The sequence below is a fragment of the Microcaecilia unicolor genome, chromosome 6, assembly GCF_901765095.1.
Source record: "Microcaecilia unicolor chromosome 6, aMicUni1.1, whole genome shotgun sequence".
Classification (NCBI taxonomy): Eukaryota; Metazoa; Chordata; class Amphibia; order Gymnophiona; family Siphonopidae; genus Microcaecilia; species Microcaecilia unicolor.
The window spans coordinates 73,331,766-73,350,996 of record NC_044036.1 but is presented as its reverse complement, the minus strand read 5'-3'; the positions used below and the strand labels follow the sequence as shown (position 1 = coordinate 73,350,996).

The window sequence follows — 19,231 nt, the reverse complement described above, 5'->3', positions numbered from 1 at the left end:
TTGATAATGAATCTGACTGTTGGGCAGACTGAATGGACCATGCAGGTCTTTACCTGCTGTCATTTACTATGTTAATATATAAGCTCCTTAGCATTTATAGTATGAATTGATTTTCATCTCAAAATATTAATCTGTTCATTACTGTTTTGATTACATGTATTAACTTAATATATAACCCTCCCCAACTGCAGCTGATTTAAAATCTCCTGTAAAAATAAATATTACAGTTACTACTGTGTAAAACAGTTCTTTATTTGAAAGTTAAGAAAACCATCTCCTTCACTAGTGCAGTATGTACTACACCTGTTTTTCAAGTTCTCCCTGGCTGTCTTCTAGTTCTCCAATTCTAACGGTCCCTTGTTGTAGCATCTGCTGCTGTTGCTGCAGTGTCAGCTGTAGACGGGCATTTTCTTCATTGGTCTCCTGAAGATTGTGGGTTCTTAACATCAATTCTTTCTGCAGATGATGAATCTGAATGTAATCATACAAGTATGTGGATTACTTAATTTAGGGTTGGATATAGGATTACTGAACTGTGATTCTCAGAGAGCAAACTTCTAAGGTATTTTCGGAAAAAGTGGTTAATGTACAAACACAGAATGAAAATACATTTATACACTGAGCCAGCAATGAGCATTAAGCAAGCAAACAATTTATAGCCCACAGAAACCTCTGCTCCTTCCTCTGTTTTCCTGCTTAAGGCACTACCTCATTACTTAAAGCGCAAACCTTTTCTCAGTTTTGTAAATGTAAAGTTACTTGGGTGGTGCTGATTTCCTACAAAAAAAACCATATTTAGGCTAATAGCAGCACAACTCGAGGGAAAGAAGCATTCAATACAATTGAAACAATTTTTTTTTATCTTTATGCTACATTTTCTTAGTCTCTGATATTTTTAGTACTTAATCCATAGTTTGTACAAACTCCATACATTTTGCCATTGTGGTATTGCTTTTCTCTGTGTTCTGAGCAATCCTCTGCTGCAATGGGAAAGCCGCCCCTGCTGTTTCTGTCTTCTCCAAATACTGCCATCATGCTTGTTTTCCTGATTAATTAGGGAGGGTAATTTTCAAAACCATTTCTGTGTTTTACACACAGAAATGGGCTTTTATAAATGTTCATGATCAATATGCACATAATATTATGTGCATACAGTCAATACATTTGTCACTTTACCAACACAGAGCTCATGCATTCCCAGGGTTGACAGAGTTTGCATTTAAATGCATACTTTGAAAATTTGGTTGTATTTACAGAAAGTTTTGAGCATGCTAAAGAGAATGTGTAAATATACGAACAAATTCCCTGTAGTAATTTTCAAAATATGCACATAGTTTGTTTGGAAAGACCTCACAGAAGTACTTTGCTTATGTACTTTTTACAAGTGCACACAATTATAACAATTACCCCATACATCTTCTCTCTTCTATGCATCCTGCCTTTGCATTCTTTTTCATGCATCTTAGCGTAACCTTTACTCCTTTGTGGAAGAGTTTTCTTCCAGCCTTTGCTATTTCCCTAACTACCTAGAGCAGCAGCAGCAGCCTCTCTAAAAGCCATGTTCTACAAATCAGGCATACCACTGGTGGATGCATGTATTCATTCCCTTAGGAACGCTTTAAAAATAAAGAAATGTCTTCTGTTGGAGGTCTACTTAATTTTTTCTTGCTTTGCACCTACTTTTTTCTATGGTGTCTAAAGCATCCCAAGTAACTATCCTGTTGGGTTTTTTTTTTTTCATTTTCACTCAGACATGCTTATACTCTAGCTCCAGGAAGTATTAGCAGAGCATCAGGTGAACGAACACAAGAAGCAGAGAGAGGACTCTTATTTTCACTCCACTCAGGGGGTGCAGAAGCCCAGCACCCTCTTCATATCTACCCCTTCACAAGGGGGAGAAAGATGTTAAATGCAAATTCTTTCTTATTGAGTAATGAAAAACAATTTTTATTAATATTTGAAAACCTAAGGGGTCCTTTTACTTAGCTGAAGTAAGCACACACTAGTTGACAAGAAATGTGAAATTCTATCTTACCTGATAATTTCCTTTCCTTTAGTTGACTGTGCTGTTCTGAAGCCAGGCCTTGGAAGAATGAAGGCAGTCAAAAGCTCATCTCCTGTTTTGACTGGGGAGCCAGCAGGGATTTCTGGGTACTCAGTGAGTGAGATCTCTGGTTATTCTATGGGGGTTGAGAGGAGGGAGGGAACCTATGCCTTTTCAGAGTAGTAGGTCTTCTGCTGCCCTCTAGCAGAATATCTTCTGAATGTGGAGGGCAAGCCAGGAGTGGGCTGGGTTAGTAACTTGATGGTTTCAAAACACTTTTTGAAAAAGTTCTGCTACTTCCTCCACCTTGTTACTAAAAAACGTCTCCTCGGCACAGAATGTCCGCCAGCTTCTCTTGAACTGCTGGTTCTAGGTCTGAGGCGCATAGCCAGGCAAGTCTGCACAACCCAATACCTATGGCAGAGTATCTGGACACCATATTGAAAGCATCATAGGTTTCCCAGACTATGTGTTTTCCACATTCCCACTCTTTAGCTACTAGCTGAAGGAACTCCTCAGCCTTCTATTGAGGGAGTGTGTCTGTGAATTCTGCCACATTGTGCACAATGTTCCACAAGTGCATGCTCATTAAGAACAGGTAAGAAGCTATGCTGAAGGCAAGCATAGCATTCTGATAAAAGTTTTTCACAAAAGATTCCAATGTCCAAGCCATCCTCCCTGGAGGCACCAAGGAGTGAGTCCTGGAACTCTTGGCTCTTTTGACATCAGATTTAACCACCAAATGGTGATGAAGCTGGAGCTTCTTGAATCCCAGAGCCTTCTGCTCTATACAGAGAGTTCACCTTCTTATTAACATGCTGCATATGGGGGTGGGGTCCTCCTCCTTCTTCATCTGTACAAGCGTAAGGATTCTATGTCATCTTTCTTGGGGGAGGGGTGCACATCAAATTGGAGGATGTCCAATGTCTTGGTCCTGGGCTCATCTTCAGTTTCTAAATCAAACGAGATGGACTTAGCAATCTCCTGTTTTAAAAAAAAAATCAAAAAGGAAAACTCCTCTGGACGGGACTTACCTTTAATTTGGAGGAGAGGGGTCTGAGGAAGACCAAGGAACCCCTCCTTCAAGAGAACCTCTGATCCCTCCTCAGATACCCAGGAATGGTCAAAATCAGACTCATAAAAGTACTCCCCTGGAGATGTCAGTCTCTGCCTGCCTTGCACAACTGGTCATGCCTGGAATGGGGCCCTGAGGTACCGAAGATCTCCTGGTTCCCTGAGATTCACTCACCTTCCACAAATAGTGTTGTAGAAGTTTATGGAGCACACGCTCCTTCTTTACCCTTAAATACAAAGGTAGCTGTTGAAAAACATAAAGCCACTTAAGGGCAAAGAGCATACTGAACAAGTGAACACAACTCCAGAGTGAAAGTGGATATGCCTGCCAGTTAATTTGATTTTTGTTTACTGTAATAAGGAGGTAACATTGATCCTGTATAATGAGGCCAGATCTACTGGTATAAGAACCTCTAAGTAGCGTAGAGCCGAATCTTCCCAGATCAAAGGAAATCCCCACCCCCCCCACCTCTGATGAATCAGAGGCAGAGCCTTAGACTTACAGTAGTTAAGTGTAAATCCAGGCATGGTGCCAAAGGTACTGATAAGCAATAACATTGGGGGCAGCGATTGTTGCGGAGAAGTAAGAACTACCATAATATCATCCGCTTTAATTTGATATCCATTAAGCTGTATGCCCTGAATTTCAGGTGCTGCTTTCAGCATCCTCAACAAGGGTTCTAGAGAAAGATCAAATAGGAGAAGCGACAAGGGATACCACTATCATGTGCCCCTCTATATGCCAATCCTAGGGGATCTATCCCTATTTACTATTAAATGTGCATGTGGTGAAGTATAAAGGGCCTATAACGCCTTCAAGTACCACCCCTGAAATCCCACATGACATAACAGTACAAAGAGATAGTCCCAATGGACCTGATCGAAAGCTTTAGCAGCATCCAGACTCACAAGCATGGCTGGATTTTCATACTCTTTGCAGTGCGACATAGCTAAAAAAAACATTGCATGGGTTAAGAACCAATTGCCTATTTTTAATAAATCCCACTTAAGCCGGACTGATCAAATCTGGCAAAAAACTAGACAAGTTTGATTCCAATAGTCTCGCTAACAACTTCATATCTACATTGAGCAATGAAATTGGGCAGAGCCGGTGGTTGGGAGGCGGGGCTAGTGCTGGGCAGACTTCTACGGTCTGTGCCCTGAAAATGACAGATACAAATCAAGGTCAGGTATACACATAAAGTAGCACATATGAGTTTACCTTGTTGGGCAGACTGGATGGACCATGCGGGTCTTTCTCTGCTATCATCTATTATGTTACTATGTTAAGGCCTCAGTGTCAATGTGCTCCCTGCAGGCAGTGAATTGGCCATCAAGATAGGCTGGAGCTCCTGAGGATCACAGCGCCTCTTACCAAGCAAATAGGCACACCATCTGCTCCTGGAGCATGGACCTGAGTTCCTTGAGGATTGCCATCAATGAAACCTCGGAATCAGCTGGAGTGGTCACTCAGTACAAAGTCATCTGGGTAGTATTAGTGATCTGGTTTCAGCATAAGGGAGTATGTTGTACATCATCCAGTTCCCGGGAGGGTAAGCAGCCCCTTACATTGAGGGCACGTCAAGGACATCAGAGATCTTGACACCTCAGAGCTCTCAAAACCATGCATCAAGAGGGACCGATGCAGATGCTTCTTGGCCTCCACCCAATGTATAGCATCGAAGTCCCTTGCTGTCAATAAGTATGATGACAAATTCTTCTGCACATTTAGGAGGGAATATGGTAAGAAGCCCTTACATTGAGGGCACGTCAAGGACATCAGAGATCTTGACACCTCAAAGCTCTCAATACCATGCTTCGAGAGGGACTGATGCAGATGCTTGTTGGCCTCCACCCAACGTTTAGCATTTGAGTCCCTTGCTGTCAATAAGTATGATGACAAATTCTTTTGCACATTCAGAAGGGAATCAGAAGATGCTTGATCCTAGCCACTATTGATGCTTGATATCAAGAAAGGCAGAGGCCCTTTCAATGTCTCTGCATCCCCAGCATTTGATGCAGCTTCCACAGCCACAGAGATCAATGCCTCGGATGCCAAATTTGGTGGATTGGACTTCTTCAGGCCAAAAATTCATTTATGCTGCTTCTCAACTCTTAATACATCTTCTTGACATCTGTGAACAGAGTTTACAAGAAAACGGATTATGATTGGGCCCCAGGAACTGCAGGCAGCAATTAAGGGTGTCCATGAATGACATGGTCCTGCTGCACCAGGTGCACTTCTTAAAACCACTGGGAGTTTTTTGGGACATGCTAGGAAAAATAGCCAAAGTGAAATCAAACAGCTCAATGGTGGAAAAGTCTATGTTTGGATGCCCGAGGTCTAAGGGGGCATGTGGGCCACAGAAAAACAAAGAAAAATTGGAAATGCCATAAAACCTGACTAAATGAAATAAAGGGTGTTAGGTTTTGAATTTTGAAATTTAATAAATTCTAATTTGTATTCTGGACTGTATTTTTTGTGGACTCACTGCTCTTTTTGGTGACTTCTGCTTTTTGCAGTGGGGCATCTCTCTATTCATAACTGATTGTTTAATGTATGTCCACAGTAACGCCAAGATTTATTTTTTCCTGGATGTTGACTAATATGGAATCTAACGTTGCATACCAATAGTTAGGATTATTTTTCTCCCTATGCATCACTTTGCATTGTCCTTATTAAATTTCAACTGTCATTTAGATACTCTCCAGCCTACCTCACAAACTACTCAAGATTTAACAAAGTTGAATACTTTTTTTTTTATCATCTACAAAATGTAATCTCTTCCTATTTGCTCCCTTTTACAGACCAACTGTTAAAGATGTTAAAATGCACCAGCCCCCGTAAAGATTTGACACGCTCAAATATTGATCTCTCTCCCCTGAGAAAACTGATAATTGAGACTGACTGTTTCCATTCCTTTAGTGAATTTCCAGTCCCCAATAGGATATTTGCTCCTATCCAATGAATTTTTTTTCCCCTCACAAGTCTCTTAAGAGGGATTTTGATAAATGCCTTCTGAAAATCTAGATACATTATAGAGGTAAGTGTCTTACTAACAATTAGTACTTTCTGTCACAGGACCCATTTTATTCCTATGGGCCTTAATGCAGATAAAGCAAAGATACTTACCTGTAGCTGGTGTTCTCTAAGGACAGCAGGCCACTTATTCTCACATGTGGGTGGCATCATCCAACAGAGCTCACTAGCACTAGAGAAAGTTCTAGCAGCATCCCACTGCACACGTGCTGGTACCTTCCCACCTGATGCTCGAGTGCAGGTCTCCCAATTGGGTGAAAAGCATAAAGAGTACAACCAAAAATCAACTCCTAGGGGAGGTGGGAGGTTATGTAAGAATAAGTGGCCTGCTGGCCTCGGAGAACACCAGCTACAGGTATCTTTGCTTTCTCCAAGGACAAGCAGGCCACGTTATTCACACATATGGGTATCCCTAGCTACCAGGCTCACCGAAAACAAGAAAACTAGGATAATGGAGTCTCGAGACGTCAAGACTAAAATCTCAACCAACCTGAAACTATATACGTACTAGGGGTAGGTGCAGCCTGGAACAGAATAAAACAGGGCCTAGGAGGGTGGAGTTGGATTCTAGACACCAAACAAATTCTGCAGAACTGCCTGTCCGAACCGACTGTGACTTCGGGTGTCCTGATCCAAACAGTAGTGGGATGTGAATGTGTGGACTGAAGACCATGTTGTAGCCTTGCAAATCTGCTCTATGGAGGCTGATCTCAGGTGGGCAACCAATGCAGCCATGGCTCTAAAATTATGAGCATTGTGACATGTTCCTCCAGAGTTAGCCCTACCTGGATATAAGCAAAGGAGATGCTGTTTGCTACCCAATTTGAAAGTGTGCATTTGCTGATGGCCACCCCCAACCTGTTGGGTTCAAAAGAAAGGAAAAGCTGGATGGACTGTCTATGGGCTTTAGTCCTCTCCAGATAGAAGGCTAAAGCTCACTTGCAGTCTAGTATGTAATACATTTTCACTAGAATGGGCATGAGGTCTGGAGAAAAATGTTGGAAGAATGTTGAAAAATGTTGGATGGGGTGCATGTGGAGAACTACTCTGTTGTGATAAAATTTAATATAAGGTGAGTGAGCTACTAGGGCTTAGAGCTCACGGACTCTGCGAGCTGAAGTGACCGCCACCAGAAATACAACTTATATAAGTACATAAGTACATAAGTAGTGCCATACTGGGAAAGACCAAAGGTCCATCTAGCCCAGCATCCTGTCACCGACAGTGGCCAATCCAGGTCAAGGGCACCTGGCACGCTCCCCAAACGTAAAAACATTCCAGACAAGTTGTACCTAAAAATGAGGAATTTTTCCAGTCCATTTAATAGCGGTCTATGGACTTGTCCTTTAGGAATCTATCTAACCCCTTTTTAAACTCCGTCAAGCTAACCGCCCGTACCACGTTCTCCGGCAATGAATTCCAGAGTCTAATTACACGTTGGGTGAAGAAAAATTTTCTCCGATTCGTTTTAAATTTACCACACTGTAGCTTCAACTCATGCCCTCTAGTCCTAGTATTTTTGGATAGCGTGAACAGTCGCTTCACATCCACCCGATCCATTCCACTCATTATTTTATACACTTCTATCATATCTCCCCTCAGCCGTCTCTTCTCCAAGCTGAAAAGCCCTAGCCTTCTCAGCCTCTCTTCATAGGAAAGTCGTCCCATCCCCACTATCATTTTCGTCGCCCTTCGCTGTACCTTTTCCAATTCTACTATATCTTTTTTGAGATACGGAGACCAGTACTGAACACAATACTCCAGGTGCGGTCGCACCATGGAGCGATACAACGGCATTATAACATCCGCACACCTGGACTCCATACCCTTCTTAATAACACCCAACATTCTATTCGCTTTCCTAGCCGCAGCAGCACACTGAGCAGAAGGTTTCAGCGTATCATCGACGACGACACCCAGATCCCTTTCTTGATCCGTAACTCCTAACGCGGAACCTTGCAAGACGTAGCTATAATTCGGGTTCCTCTTACCCACATGCATCACTTTGCACTTGTCAACATTGAACTTCATCTGCCACTTGCACGCCCATTCTCCCAGTCTCGCAAGGTCCTCCTGTAATCGTTCACATTCCTCCTGCGACTTGACGACCCTGAATAATTTTGTGTCATCGGCGAATTTAATTACCTCACTAGTTATTCCCATCTCTAGGTCATTTATAAATACATTAAAAAGCAACGGACCCAGCACAGACCCCTGCGGGACCCCACTAACTACCCTCCTCCACTGAGAATACTGGCCACGCAATCCTACTCTCTGCTTCCTATCTTTCAACCAGTTCTTAATCCATAATAATACCCTACCTCCGATTCCATGACTCTGCAATTTCTTCAGGAGTCTTTCGTGCGGCACTTTGTCAAACGCCTTCTGAAAATCCAGATATACAATATCAACCGGCTCCCCATTGTCCACATGTTTGCTTACCCCCTCAAAAAAATGCATTAGATTGGTGAGGCAAGACTTCCCTTCACTAAATCCGTGCTGACTTTGTCTCATCAGTCCATGTTTTTGTATATGCTCTGCAATTTTATTCTTAATAATAGCCTCCACCATCTTGCCCGGCACCGACGTCAGACTCACCGGTCTATAATTTCCCGGATCTCCTCTGGAACCCTTCTTAAAAATCGGAGTAACATTGGCTACCCTCCAGTCTTCCGGTATTACACTCGATTTTAGGGACAGATTGCATATTTCTAACAGTAGCTCCGCAAGTTCATTTTTTAGTTCTATTAATACTCTGGGATGAATACCATCAGGTCCCGGTGATTTACTACTCTTCAGCTTGCTGAACTGACCCATTACATCCTCCAAGGTTACAGAGAATTTGTTTAGTTTCTCCGATTCCCCCGCTTCAAATATTCTTTCCGGCACCGGTGTCCCCCCCAAATCCTCCTCGGTGAAGACCGAAGCAAAGAATTCGTTTAATTTCTCCGCTACGGCTTTGTCCTCCTTGATCGCCCCTTTAACACCATTTTCGTCCAGCGGCCCAACCGACTCTTTGGCCGGTTTCCTGCTTTTAATGTATCTAAAAAAGTTTTTACTATGTATTTTTGCTTCCAACGCTAATTTCTTCTCAAAGTCCTTTTTTGCCCTCCTTATCTCCGCTTTGCATTTGGCTTGGCATTCCTTATGATCTATCCTGTTACTTTCAGTTGGTTCTCTTCTCCACTTTCTGAAGGATTGTTTTTTGGCTCTAATGATTTCCTTTATCTTACTGTTTAGCCACGCCGGCTGACGTTTAGTCTTTTTTCCCTTTTTTCTAATACGTGGAATATATTTGTCCTGAACCTCCAGGATGGCGTTTTTAAACAGCATCCACGCCTGATGCAAGTTTTTTACTCTGCGAGCTGCTCCTTTCAGTCTTTTTTTCACCATTTTTCTCATTTTGTCGTAATCACCTTTTCTATAGTTAAACGCTAGCGTACTTGATTTCCTAGTTTCACTTCCTTCAATGCCAATATCAAAACCGATCATATTATGATCACTGTTATCAAGCGGCCCTCGTATCGTTACCCCCTGCACTAGATCATGAGCACCACTAAGGACTAAGTCTAGTATTTTTCCTTCTCTTGTCGGCTCCTGAACTAGCTGTTCCATGAAGCTGTCCTTGATTTCATCAAGAAATCTTATGTCCCTTGCGTGTACAGATGTTACATTACCCCAGTCTATATGCGGGTAATTGAAATCCCCCATTATTATTGTGTTGCCCAGTTTGTTTGCGTCCCTGATTTCCTTTAACATTTCCGCATCCGTCTGTTCGTCCTGTTCTGTGCCACATAAAAAACCAGATAAAAAACCGCAGGTATCCAGAGGCTCAAAAGGAGCTTCTATCAGCTAGGTGAGGACTATGTTGAGATCCCATGACACAACTGAAGGTTTGGTAGGGGGCTTTGTCAACAACAAACCTCTCATGAAGCGAACAACTAAAGGTTGTACAGAGATGGACTCACCTCCTAAACGCTGATAATAAGCGTCAATTGCACTAAGATGAACCCCTACACAGTTGGCTTTCAAACCAGACTCAGAGAGCTGCAGGAGGTACTCAAGCAGTTTTTGTGTAGGGCAAGAGAAGGGAACTAAGGCCTTGCCCTCACACCAGAGAGCAAACCTTCTCTGTTTAAAAGAGTAAAATCTCTTAGTAGAGTTTTTCCTGGAAGCCCGCAAGATACAGGAGACACCCTCAGGCAATCAGAGGGATTCAAGTTCTACGCTCTCAACATCCAAGCCGTAAGCGGCAGACATTGGAGGTTGGGATGCAGAAGGGACCCCTCGTTCTGCATGATGAGGGTCGGAAAACAGTCCAATCTTCACGGATCTTCTGAAGACAACTCCAGAAGAAGAGGGAACCATATCTGTTGCGGTGAATGAGGAGCGATCCATATCATAGTGCCTCTTACCTGAGTTTCAGCAAAGTCTTCTCTATCAGAGGTATAGGAGGATATGCATACAGAAGTCCTCTTCCTCAATGTAGGAGAAAGGCATTTGATGCTAGTCTGCAATGTGATCCAAGCCTGAAGCAGAACTTGTTGTTGAGATGAGTGGTGAAAAGATCCACCGAGAGAGTGCCCCACTTTCGGAAGATCTTTCAGGCTATGTCCATGTTGAGAGACCACTCATGTGGTTGCAAGATCCTGCTGAGTCTGTCTGCCAGGCAGTTGTTCTTGCTGGGAAGGTATATGGCAAGGAGAATCATCCCGTGAATAAGAGCCCATTGCCACGTATCTACCGCTTCCTGACACAAGGGGTAGGATCCTGTACCCCCCTGCTTGTTCACATAAACCATCACTATCAGGTAGTCTGTCCAAATTTGGATAATGTGGTTTTGGAGTCAATCTCAGAAAGCATTTAGAGCATTCCAAATGGCCCATAGCTTTAGGAGATTGATTTGAAGATGAGCCTCCTGCGCACACCACTGACCTTGAGTGTGAAGCCCATCCACATGAGCTCCCCAACCTTGCTTGGATGCATCCGTTGTCAACACCTTTTTATGCGGTGGAATTTGGAATGGAAGTCTCAGAGTCAAATTGGACTGGACTGTCCACCAGAGAAGGGCATGGGCCAACTCTGGCAGGACGCGAATGACATCCATTAGTTTTCTCGTGGCTTCAGACCACTGGGAGGCTAAGGCCCACTGGGCCGCTCTCAAATGGAGCCGTGACATGCACTGAGGCCATGTAGTCCATCAGTCTCAACGTTTGCCGAGCTGACCACTGCAGACCTGTGAAGCAAGTGCTACCATGGCTTCTATGACTGCACAGAATCATAACAACCTCTCACCACTGCCTCAAAGGATAAAACCACCTAAAAATAGATGGTTCACGCTAGGCTCAGGCAGACTACGTTATGTGGCACAGAAGCATCCGCCCTCACAAGTGTTGCCTGTACAGAATTTGTTTGCTCCATTACAGCACTGTGATGTCCCTGAAAACAGAACTGAGGTGGAACAAAAAGCAATGAAGGTGGAACAAAAAGACATGAAGGTGCCCAAAGAGAAAAGACAACCCCAAAGTTCTAATATTGAAACTCAAACCACAAAACTGTTGCTACTAGGGGATTCCATTATCAGAGGCATTAACTTTGAAACACAGTTCAAGGGGCCATGTAAAGTGAAATGCCTTCCAGGCTCCTCAGCTACCAGGAGTACCAAGCAAATAATCTCTATAATCAGAGAAGAAACTAAGGAGTCAAACACTGATGTTGTTATCCACCTGAGAACAAATGACTTGTCCAGTAATACCCCACTTGCCGTGCAGAGATCTTTTCAGGAGCTGGGGGAGGTGTTAAAACCTTTGGTACAAATAGCTTTTTCTGAAGTACTACCTACCTTTGGAAAGGGAGCGAAAAGATTGTGAAGTACTGAAAATTTCAATAGCTGGCTCAAAGCCTGGTGTCACCAAGAAGGATTTAGGTACATAGGAGGATGGAGCAATATATGGAAAAACAAGACTATATTGTAAAGATGGGCTGCATCTCACTGTGGCAGGAAAAAAAATCCTTGGGGAGAAATTTAGACAATATATTTCTAGGCATTTAAACTAGAAGGTGGGGGTGGCATACGGAGGCAGGTCACTTCAAGTGCTCACCCCCAGCTAAAGCTAAAGCCAAGATGTGACAGCAGAAAAGAAAGCAATGAAAACAACAATCTTAGCAAATCACTTCTTACCAACACATCAGGAAGTGAGACTAAACAAAAAACTAAACAGAAGATAAAAATGCCACTGAAATGTCAATGATTCCCATGAATGGGATGCAGATGTACCAGGCTATAACCTATTTAGGAAGGATAGAGATAGTCGTAAAGGTGGAGGAGCAGCTCTGTATGTGAGAAGTGATATCGCAGCGACTGAAATGACAGGGGCCTGGAGAAAGGAAGAAGCAATATGGATCACCTTAAAAAGAGATGAAAGAACCTCTGTCCACATGGGTATTGTCTACAGACCTCAGACACAATCAGAGGAACTAGATAAAGATCTTATTACAGATATCCAAAAGTTGGGAAAGAAAAGAGAGGTGATGTTGCTGGGTGATTTCAATCTGCTGGATGTAGATTGGAAAGTTCCTTCTGCGGAATCGGAAAGAAGTACAGAGATCGTGGATGCTTTTCAAAGTGCTCTGCTCAGACAAATGGTGACGGAACCCACGAAGGAGGGAGCGACGCTGGATCTGGTGTTCACAAATGGGGATAGTGTGTCAAGTGTCTGAGTGGGTGCCTACCTGGGCAGCCGTGACCATCAAACGGTTTGGTTTGATATGACAGCTAAAGTGGAGGGCGGCCACTCAAAACTCAAAGTCCTGGATTTCAAGCATGCTGACTTTAATAAAATGGAGGAATACCTGAGGAAGGACCTGATGGGCTGGGAGGACATACGAGAAGTGGAAGGACAGTGGTCCAGGCTGAAAGAAGCTATAAATTTGGCCACAAACCTTTATGTAAGGAGAGTAAATAAAAGCAAGAGAAAAAGGAAACCAATATGGCTCTCCAAGCAAGTGGCTGAGAAAATAAAGGCTAAAGAGTTGGCGTTCATAAAATACAGAAAAACTCAAGAAGAGGAACACGGAGAGGAATATCGGATGAAACTGAAAGAAGCCAAAAGAGAGATACGTCTGGCGAAAGCGCAAGCAGAAGAACAAATGGCTAGAAATGTAAAGAGGTGCAACAAAAATTTCTTCAGGTATATTAGTGAAAGGAGGAAGACTAAAACTGGAATTGTGAGACTGAAAGATGCTGTGAACCGCTATGTGGATAATGATGAAGAAAAAGCAAATTTGCTAAACGAATACTTTTGTTCTGTTTTCACTGAAGAAAATCCTGGAGAAAGACCATGATTGACTGGCAAAAGCACATATGAGAATGGAGTGGATATAGCACCGGTCACGGTAGAACTAGAGGACATGAAATGAGGTTGAAGGAGGGCACACTCATGAAAAATGTCAGGAAGTATTTTTTCACTGGATACTTGGAATGCCCTCCCGAGGGAGGTGGTACAGAATTCAAAAAAGCGTGGGATAAACATAAAGGAATCCTGTTCAGAAGAAATGGATCCTAAGAAGCTTAGCAGAGATTGGAAGGCGGGGATAGTGGCAGCACCGGTGGTTAAGAGGCAGGGCAGGGCTAGTGCTGGGCAGACTTCTACAGTCTGTGCCCTGAAAATGGCAGATACAAATCAAGGTCAGGTATACATATAAAGTAGCACATATGAGTTTATCTTTTTGGGCAGACTGGATGGACCGTACAAGTCTTTTTCTGCCGTCACTTACTATGTTACTATGCATCCACTTTCACTAGAGGGAGGAAAGACCAAGCCTGCACTGTGGGGAAAAAATATGAGGAAGAAATAAACAAAATAAAGAAGATAAGAACCAGCACTCGTGATAGTGAAAATTTTTTTGAAGAGCACAGCATCAGGAGAAGATTACACGAATACATCCTTTAGCCTCACAGAAAAAAGAGAGACTGGGGGACCAGTGCTCGAGTGTTGGGTGGGAAGGAACCAGCGCACACGAGGTGGGATGCTGCTAGAACTTTCTCTAGTGTCAGCGAATCAGCGTCCACACCGGGGCTCCTTTGGATGATGCCACCCAAATGTGGGAATACCGTGACCTGCTTGTTCTCGGAGAATATGCGCTCCTTCCCATATAGTATTTAGCTCATTGGTAGTTTAAAGCAAGTTACATTCAGGTACAGTATATACTTCTCTGTCCACAGAAAGCTTAAAATCTAAAAGGTCTTTTTACTAAAGGGCATTAAGCCCTTAACACATGGTTAATGCGTGCAGAAACAGGCTACCATGCAACTGCTTTAAGGGGTTTTGCGGTATTTGCCTGTTTCTGTGCATTAAATTGAGCACTACAGAATTTTTCAGATTTTTTTCATTCAGGGGGCATGACATGGGTGGACAGTGGCATGGAAGCATTAACCAGCTAGCACATTATTCTTACCACATGCTAACTGGCTAATGGGGCATTAACACGAGACCATTTACTGTTTCCTAAAGTGGTCTCATGTTAACTCTCAACAAGTGCAGTACACTAATGGGAACATTAACATGTGACCTGCAATAAAAATAGCAGGAACACCCCCAAAAGGTGATGTAAAATCTGCAGCTACCATATGGTAAAATCCTGCAAATTTTAGCAAAGGGGCCCCTAAATTTGTACCTGATCCACAGCTTGCTTAAGGCCACATGGATTATCAGTGGAATTCAAACCCTTATCTCTCTGGTTTACAGCGTGCAGCTCTAACACTGGTCCACTCTTCTAGTGTAACCACTAGGCTAATTGTTATTAAAAGACCCCTATATTAACAGGCTCATCCTTATCCACATGTTTATTAATAGCTTAAAACAAAGGTGGTAGATTGGCAAGGCAAGATTTCCTTTTGCTAAAACCATATTGGCACTGCCCAATAAGCCATATCTATCCATATGGTCAGTAATCTATTTTTTGGAATAGCTTCTACCATTTCCCCCAGCACTGTCAGGATCATTGGTCTGAAGCGCTTTTTAAAAGGCTGGTGTTACATTGTATAGGATAATAATGATTATCAGTAATCGCTCACAAGGGCCTGATTCACATTTGAACTTAACAGGCAATGCTCAAAACAATTTACATCAGTGAAAATACTTTAACTGTCAGTTGGTTCCAGGTTTAGCCACACAGAGAAAATAAGGCTGGGGAGGAAAATAGTGTGCAGATGGCATGCATTTAACTTTCAATAAAAAAAGTACTAGCAGAAAAAGCAAGAGCAAATAGTTTCAAACTGAACACACACATGGTACAAAGTACCTGTCCCAATGTGAGGGAAATTTTATAAAACGCCAGTTAACATGCCTAGTAGATATGTACACAAGTTATGCCTATTTTATGAAGAAAACTTATGTGCACATCAGTCTTAACCAGGAGCCTAGAAGTATGTACCACTTGCGCACATCATTGGCACCAATAACTGGCAGTGGTGCGTGTATATGCATTCAGGGCCAGTCTTAGCAAGTGCAGGGCCCTGTGCAGACCAATTTGATGGGGCCCCATCCTAGCCCCAGAGCCAACCACCCCTCCCCTCCGAGCTCCCATCCCCTCCCCCTCCGAGGCCCCCCTCCCTCCTAGCTCCAGGGCTCCCCTCCTTCCGAGGCCTCCCTCCGAGCTCCAGGCCCCCTCCCTCTGAATTTTAAAAGTTACCTCGTCGGGTTACAGGCAGCGGCAGGTAGCAGCAGTGAAAAGCGTGCGTGCGAGCTTGGCGTGCGTGTATGCGAGCTTGGCGCTTCATTTCCTGTTTCCACGAGGGCAGGACCAGAGCTGAGAGAGGGAAAGAAAGGTTCCTGAAGCGCTGAGCAGCTCGCACGCTTTTCACTGCTGCTGCCTGCCGCTGCCTGTAACCCGAGGTAACTTTTAAAATTCAGAGGGAGGGGGACTGTAACTCGGGCGGTCGGGGTGGAGGCGCGCCGCGTGGGGCCCCCTTGAGCGCAAGGCCCTATGTGGTCGCCTCGTCCTAAGACCGGCCCTGTGTCTAACACAGCTTAAAATAGCAACCTGTGGGACCCGCTAAGGCATCTTGTGGTAATTTTTTTTTTAGGGAGTGTGTCAGGGGTGAAGAGTGTGCACTCTTGCACTAATCAGCTAGCACAGCTACATTACTGTAGCGCACTGATAGCGTGCGAGCCCTTCTGACACACAAAATGGTGGTAGTAAGGGCTCGTGCAGTAAATTCTTTTTAATGGCCATGCATTAATAGCAACTTTAGCGCATGGCCATTAATGCAAAAAAAATACAAAAAGGCCATTTTCATGGCTGCGATAAAAAGAGTCTTAGCACACAGGAAAGACCTGTGTAAGGGCACGCTAAGGCCATTTTATACCACAGCTTAGTAAAAGTGCCCCTAAATGGGTTAACAATAAATCTGAGACCTTGAACTGCACGGGTCAGTGGTCCAAATGGCAGAAGGTTTGGGGGTGGAACCTCTACAAATCAGACAATGATTCAATGGTGGGTCCATGTAACCACTCGCCTCCACCTACCCTCCTCTCCTCCTTCCTGTACACATTAATTGATATGATTTGCTTACTTTATTTTTTGTCTATTAGAATGTAAGCTCTTTGAGCAGGGACTGTCCTTCTATGTTTGTGCAGCGCTGCGTACGCCTTGTAGCGCTATAGAAATGCTAAATAGTAGTAGTAGTAGATTTCATGCAACAATACTCAATTGAAGACATAGAAATCTTTTAGAATTCTTTTTTTTTTTTCAAATTTGTTATCTGTTTTTTTTCCTCTATAAATTTCTTCCTTTTTTAACAAAGGAAGCGTTCATTTTTTTTTCTTTTTGAGTCAGTTGGGGTGGGGGTGGGGGGTCCTTCAGTTTTTGGGCTTCTTGAATCTTGCTCCTTAGCCCAGTGAACTGACTTGAAATTGCAGAAGGGGAGGATGGAAGTGATGGGTGAGATTATTTTGAAGGGATCTTTATAACATTCTTTGTTCTCTGGCGCTTTGTGTGATTTATGAAAGAGCTTTTGGGACCACAATGGAACGTTCAAGATAGCAAGAAGGGGAGGGTAAAAGGAGAGAGGCAAAAGTCATATCACTCATTAGAACATTGGAAGAGAAACAGAATCGATGAGAGACCCCTCACCTATAGGCGCAGAACCATGTCTATTCAAGATAGCCACGGCAGCAGGCACAGAAACCACATCTGTGAGGGACAGCTGAGCAGAGCATGGGAAGGAGTGTTCTACTCAGGGACCCAATGGCCCCACTGCCACAGAGCTGGAGTCGGCCCCCAAACAACAGGTCTCAGGCTCTGCTGTTGCTGCGCTTCGCCTCCATCTCGTTCTCTCTTCCTCCACTCTGATTCCAAGCCCGTGGCTGCGGGGACCGGCGCAAGCGTTGCTGGTTTGCGTCGCCTGACTCCGCCCCCTGCCTCGCTCTGCTGCTACAGCTGCACTGTGTAGGGGGCGGAGACAGAAACACCAAAAATGGGCAAGAGGTGCGCGTCTGCGCGAGGAAGAAGGTTGCACTGGCCTTGACTGAAGAGGCGAAGAGGATGCGCAGGTTCCAGCGATACAATCAGCTGTCGTCGCGCGATGCTGCTTCCTCCAGTTCCAGGAAGGGAGAAGCCATGAGGTAGCAGGAATGGAAAGGACGGAGGGCTGTCGGGGCGGGGGTTGGGCGTTGGTGTGGGAGCGGAGCGGGATGGAGCAGACTAGCGGAGGAGGCAGAGTTGAGGCGTGCCACGCGGGGCCCCCTTAGGCGCGAGGCCCTATGTGGCCGCCTTGGTCTAAGACCGGCCCTGTATGCATTAGGTGGTATTCTATAAGGTAGTGCCTAAGTGCTACAGTGTGTAACTGCAAAGGGGGGTGTACACATGGGTGGGCCATGGGTGTGACACCAAACAATGCACACAACTTATAGAACACTATCGTTTATCATTTATTAAAATTTGCTATACCGTTCTTATTGAACACAAATCAGAGCGGTTTACATAAACAAAATCAGGGTAAGAAAGGAATTCCAAGATTACATAGGACAGAAAGAAACAATTGTCATACACACAACATTCATTCAAGAAACAGTAGTAGGGGGTAGGAGGGAGGGCAGGGGTGGTAAGGAACTGAACATGGGAAAAAGATATTGATGGGTTAAAGGAAAACTAAAAAAAAAAAAGGGGGGGGGACTGCTGTGCGATTAACTCCCCCACTATGCCTATCAATGTTACGCTGAAGAGAAGGCCAAATTAAAGAGGCAAGTCTTAAGAGATGCACAGAACAGTGGGAGAGAGGTCTATGCATGAGTGAACAAGATACGGAATTCCAGAGTGAGGGGGCAAGAAAGAAAAATGTAGAATTCTGAGTTTTCTCCCAACTGGCTTGAGCTGGAAGAACAAGTCGTAGTTCATTGAGTGAACAAAGACAACGGGCTGTAGTATAAGGGATACTGAGAGAGGCAAGGTAATTGGGCTTACCATCATGGAAGGCTTTGAAAGTGAGGAGTATTTTAAACTGGATCCAGAAGGATATTGGGAGCCAGTGAAGGATTTCAGTAAAGGAGCTACATGATCCCTACAAGTAGCGTGGCAGAGGATCCTGGCAGTTGTATTTTGCAGAGTCTGAAGACATTTCATGTTTGACTTAGTAAGACTGGCATAGATAGTGTTACAGTAATCATAAAGGGAGTTGATGAATGCATAGAAGAGGGTCTGCAAAGCAGGTGGATTACAATAGCTCCTAACAGCCCTAAGTTTACGCAAGAAATAAAAGTCTATTTTCATAACATATGACATTTGCTGGGTGAAAGAGAGAGCCGAGTCTAAGTAAACCCCTAAGTATTTGAACGATGAAACTGCAGTAACCAGCCTACCAAAGAGAATAGGTATCGGAGATGGAGGAGTTAGGGAGCCACAGATTCAACAAGCTATTGTTTTGTCCAGATTAAGAACAGTGAGTTTGTAGCCAGTCAGCAACCTCAGCTAGACAACCAAGTTGAGGAAATACAAGCTAAACCATCACAACATCTAGATCAACGAGAAGAATATAGCACAGTAAAATCTGCATAGCATGCCCTGAAATAGAA

The 19,231-nt window shown here is 43.9% G+C and overlaps 1 protein-coding gene across 6 annotated transcripts in view; it reads right to left on the bottom strand.

Moving 5' to 3' along the window:
• CCDC18 (coiled-coil domain containing 18) overlaps positions 1-19,231 on the bottom strand; it is a 251,047-nt gene that overhangs the window by 75,354 nt on the left and 156,462 nt on the right. For all 6 annotated transcript variants that reach the window (XM_030205711.1, XM_030205709.1, XM_030205710.1 and 3 more), the window contains one exon: positions 304-471. In XM_030205711.1, coding sequence (XP_030061571.1) covers positions 304-471 — 168 coding nt within the window. The remainder of the gene's footprint in view (positions 1-303; positions 472-19,231) is intronic.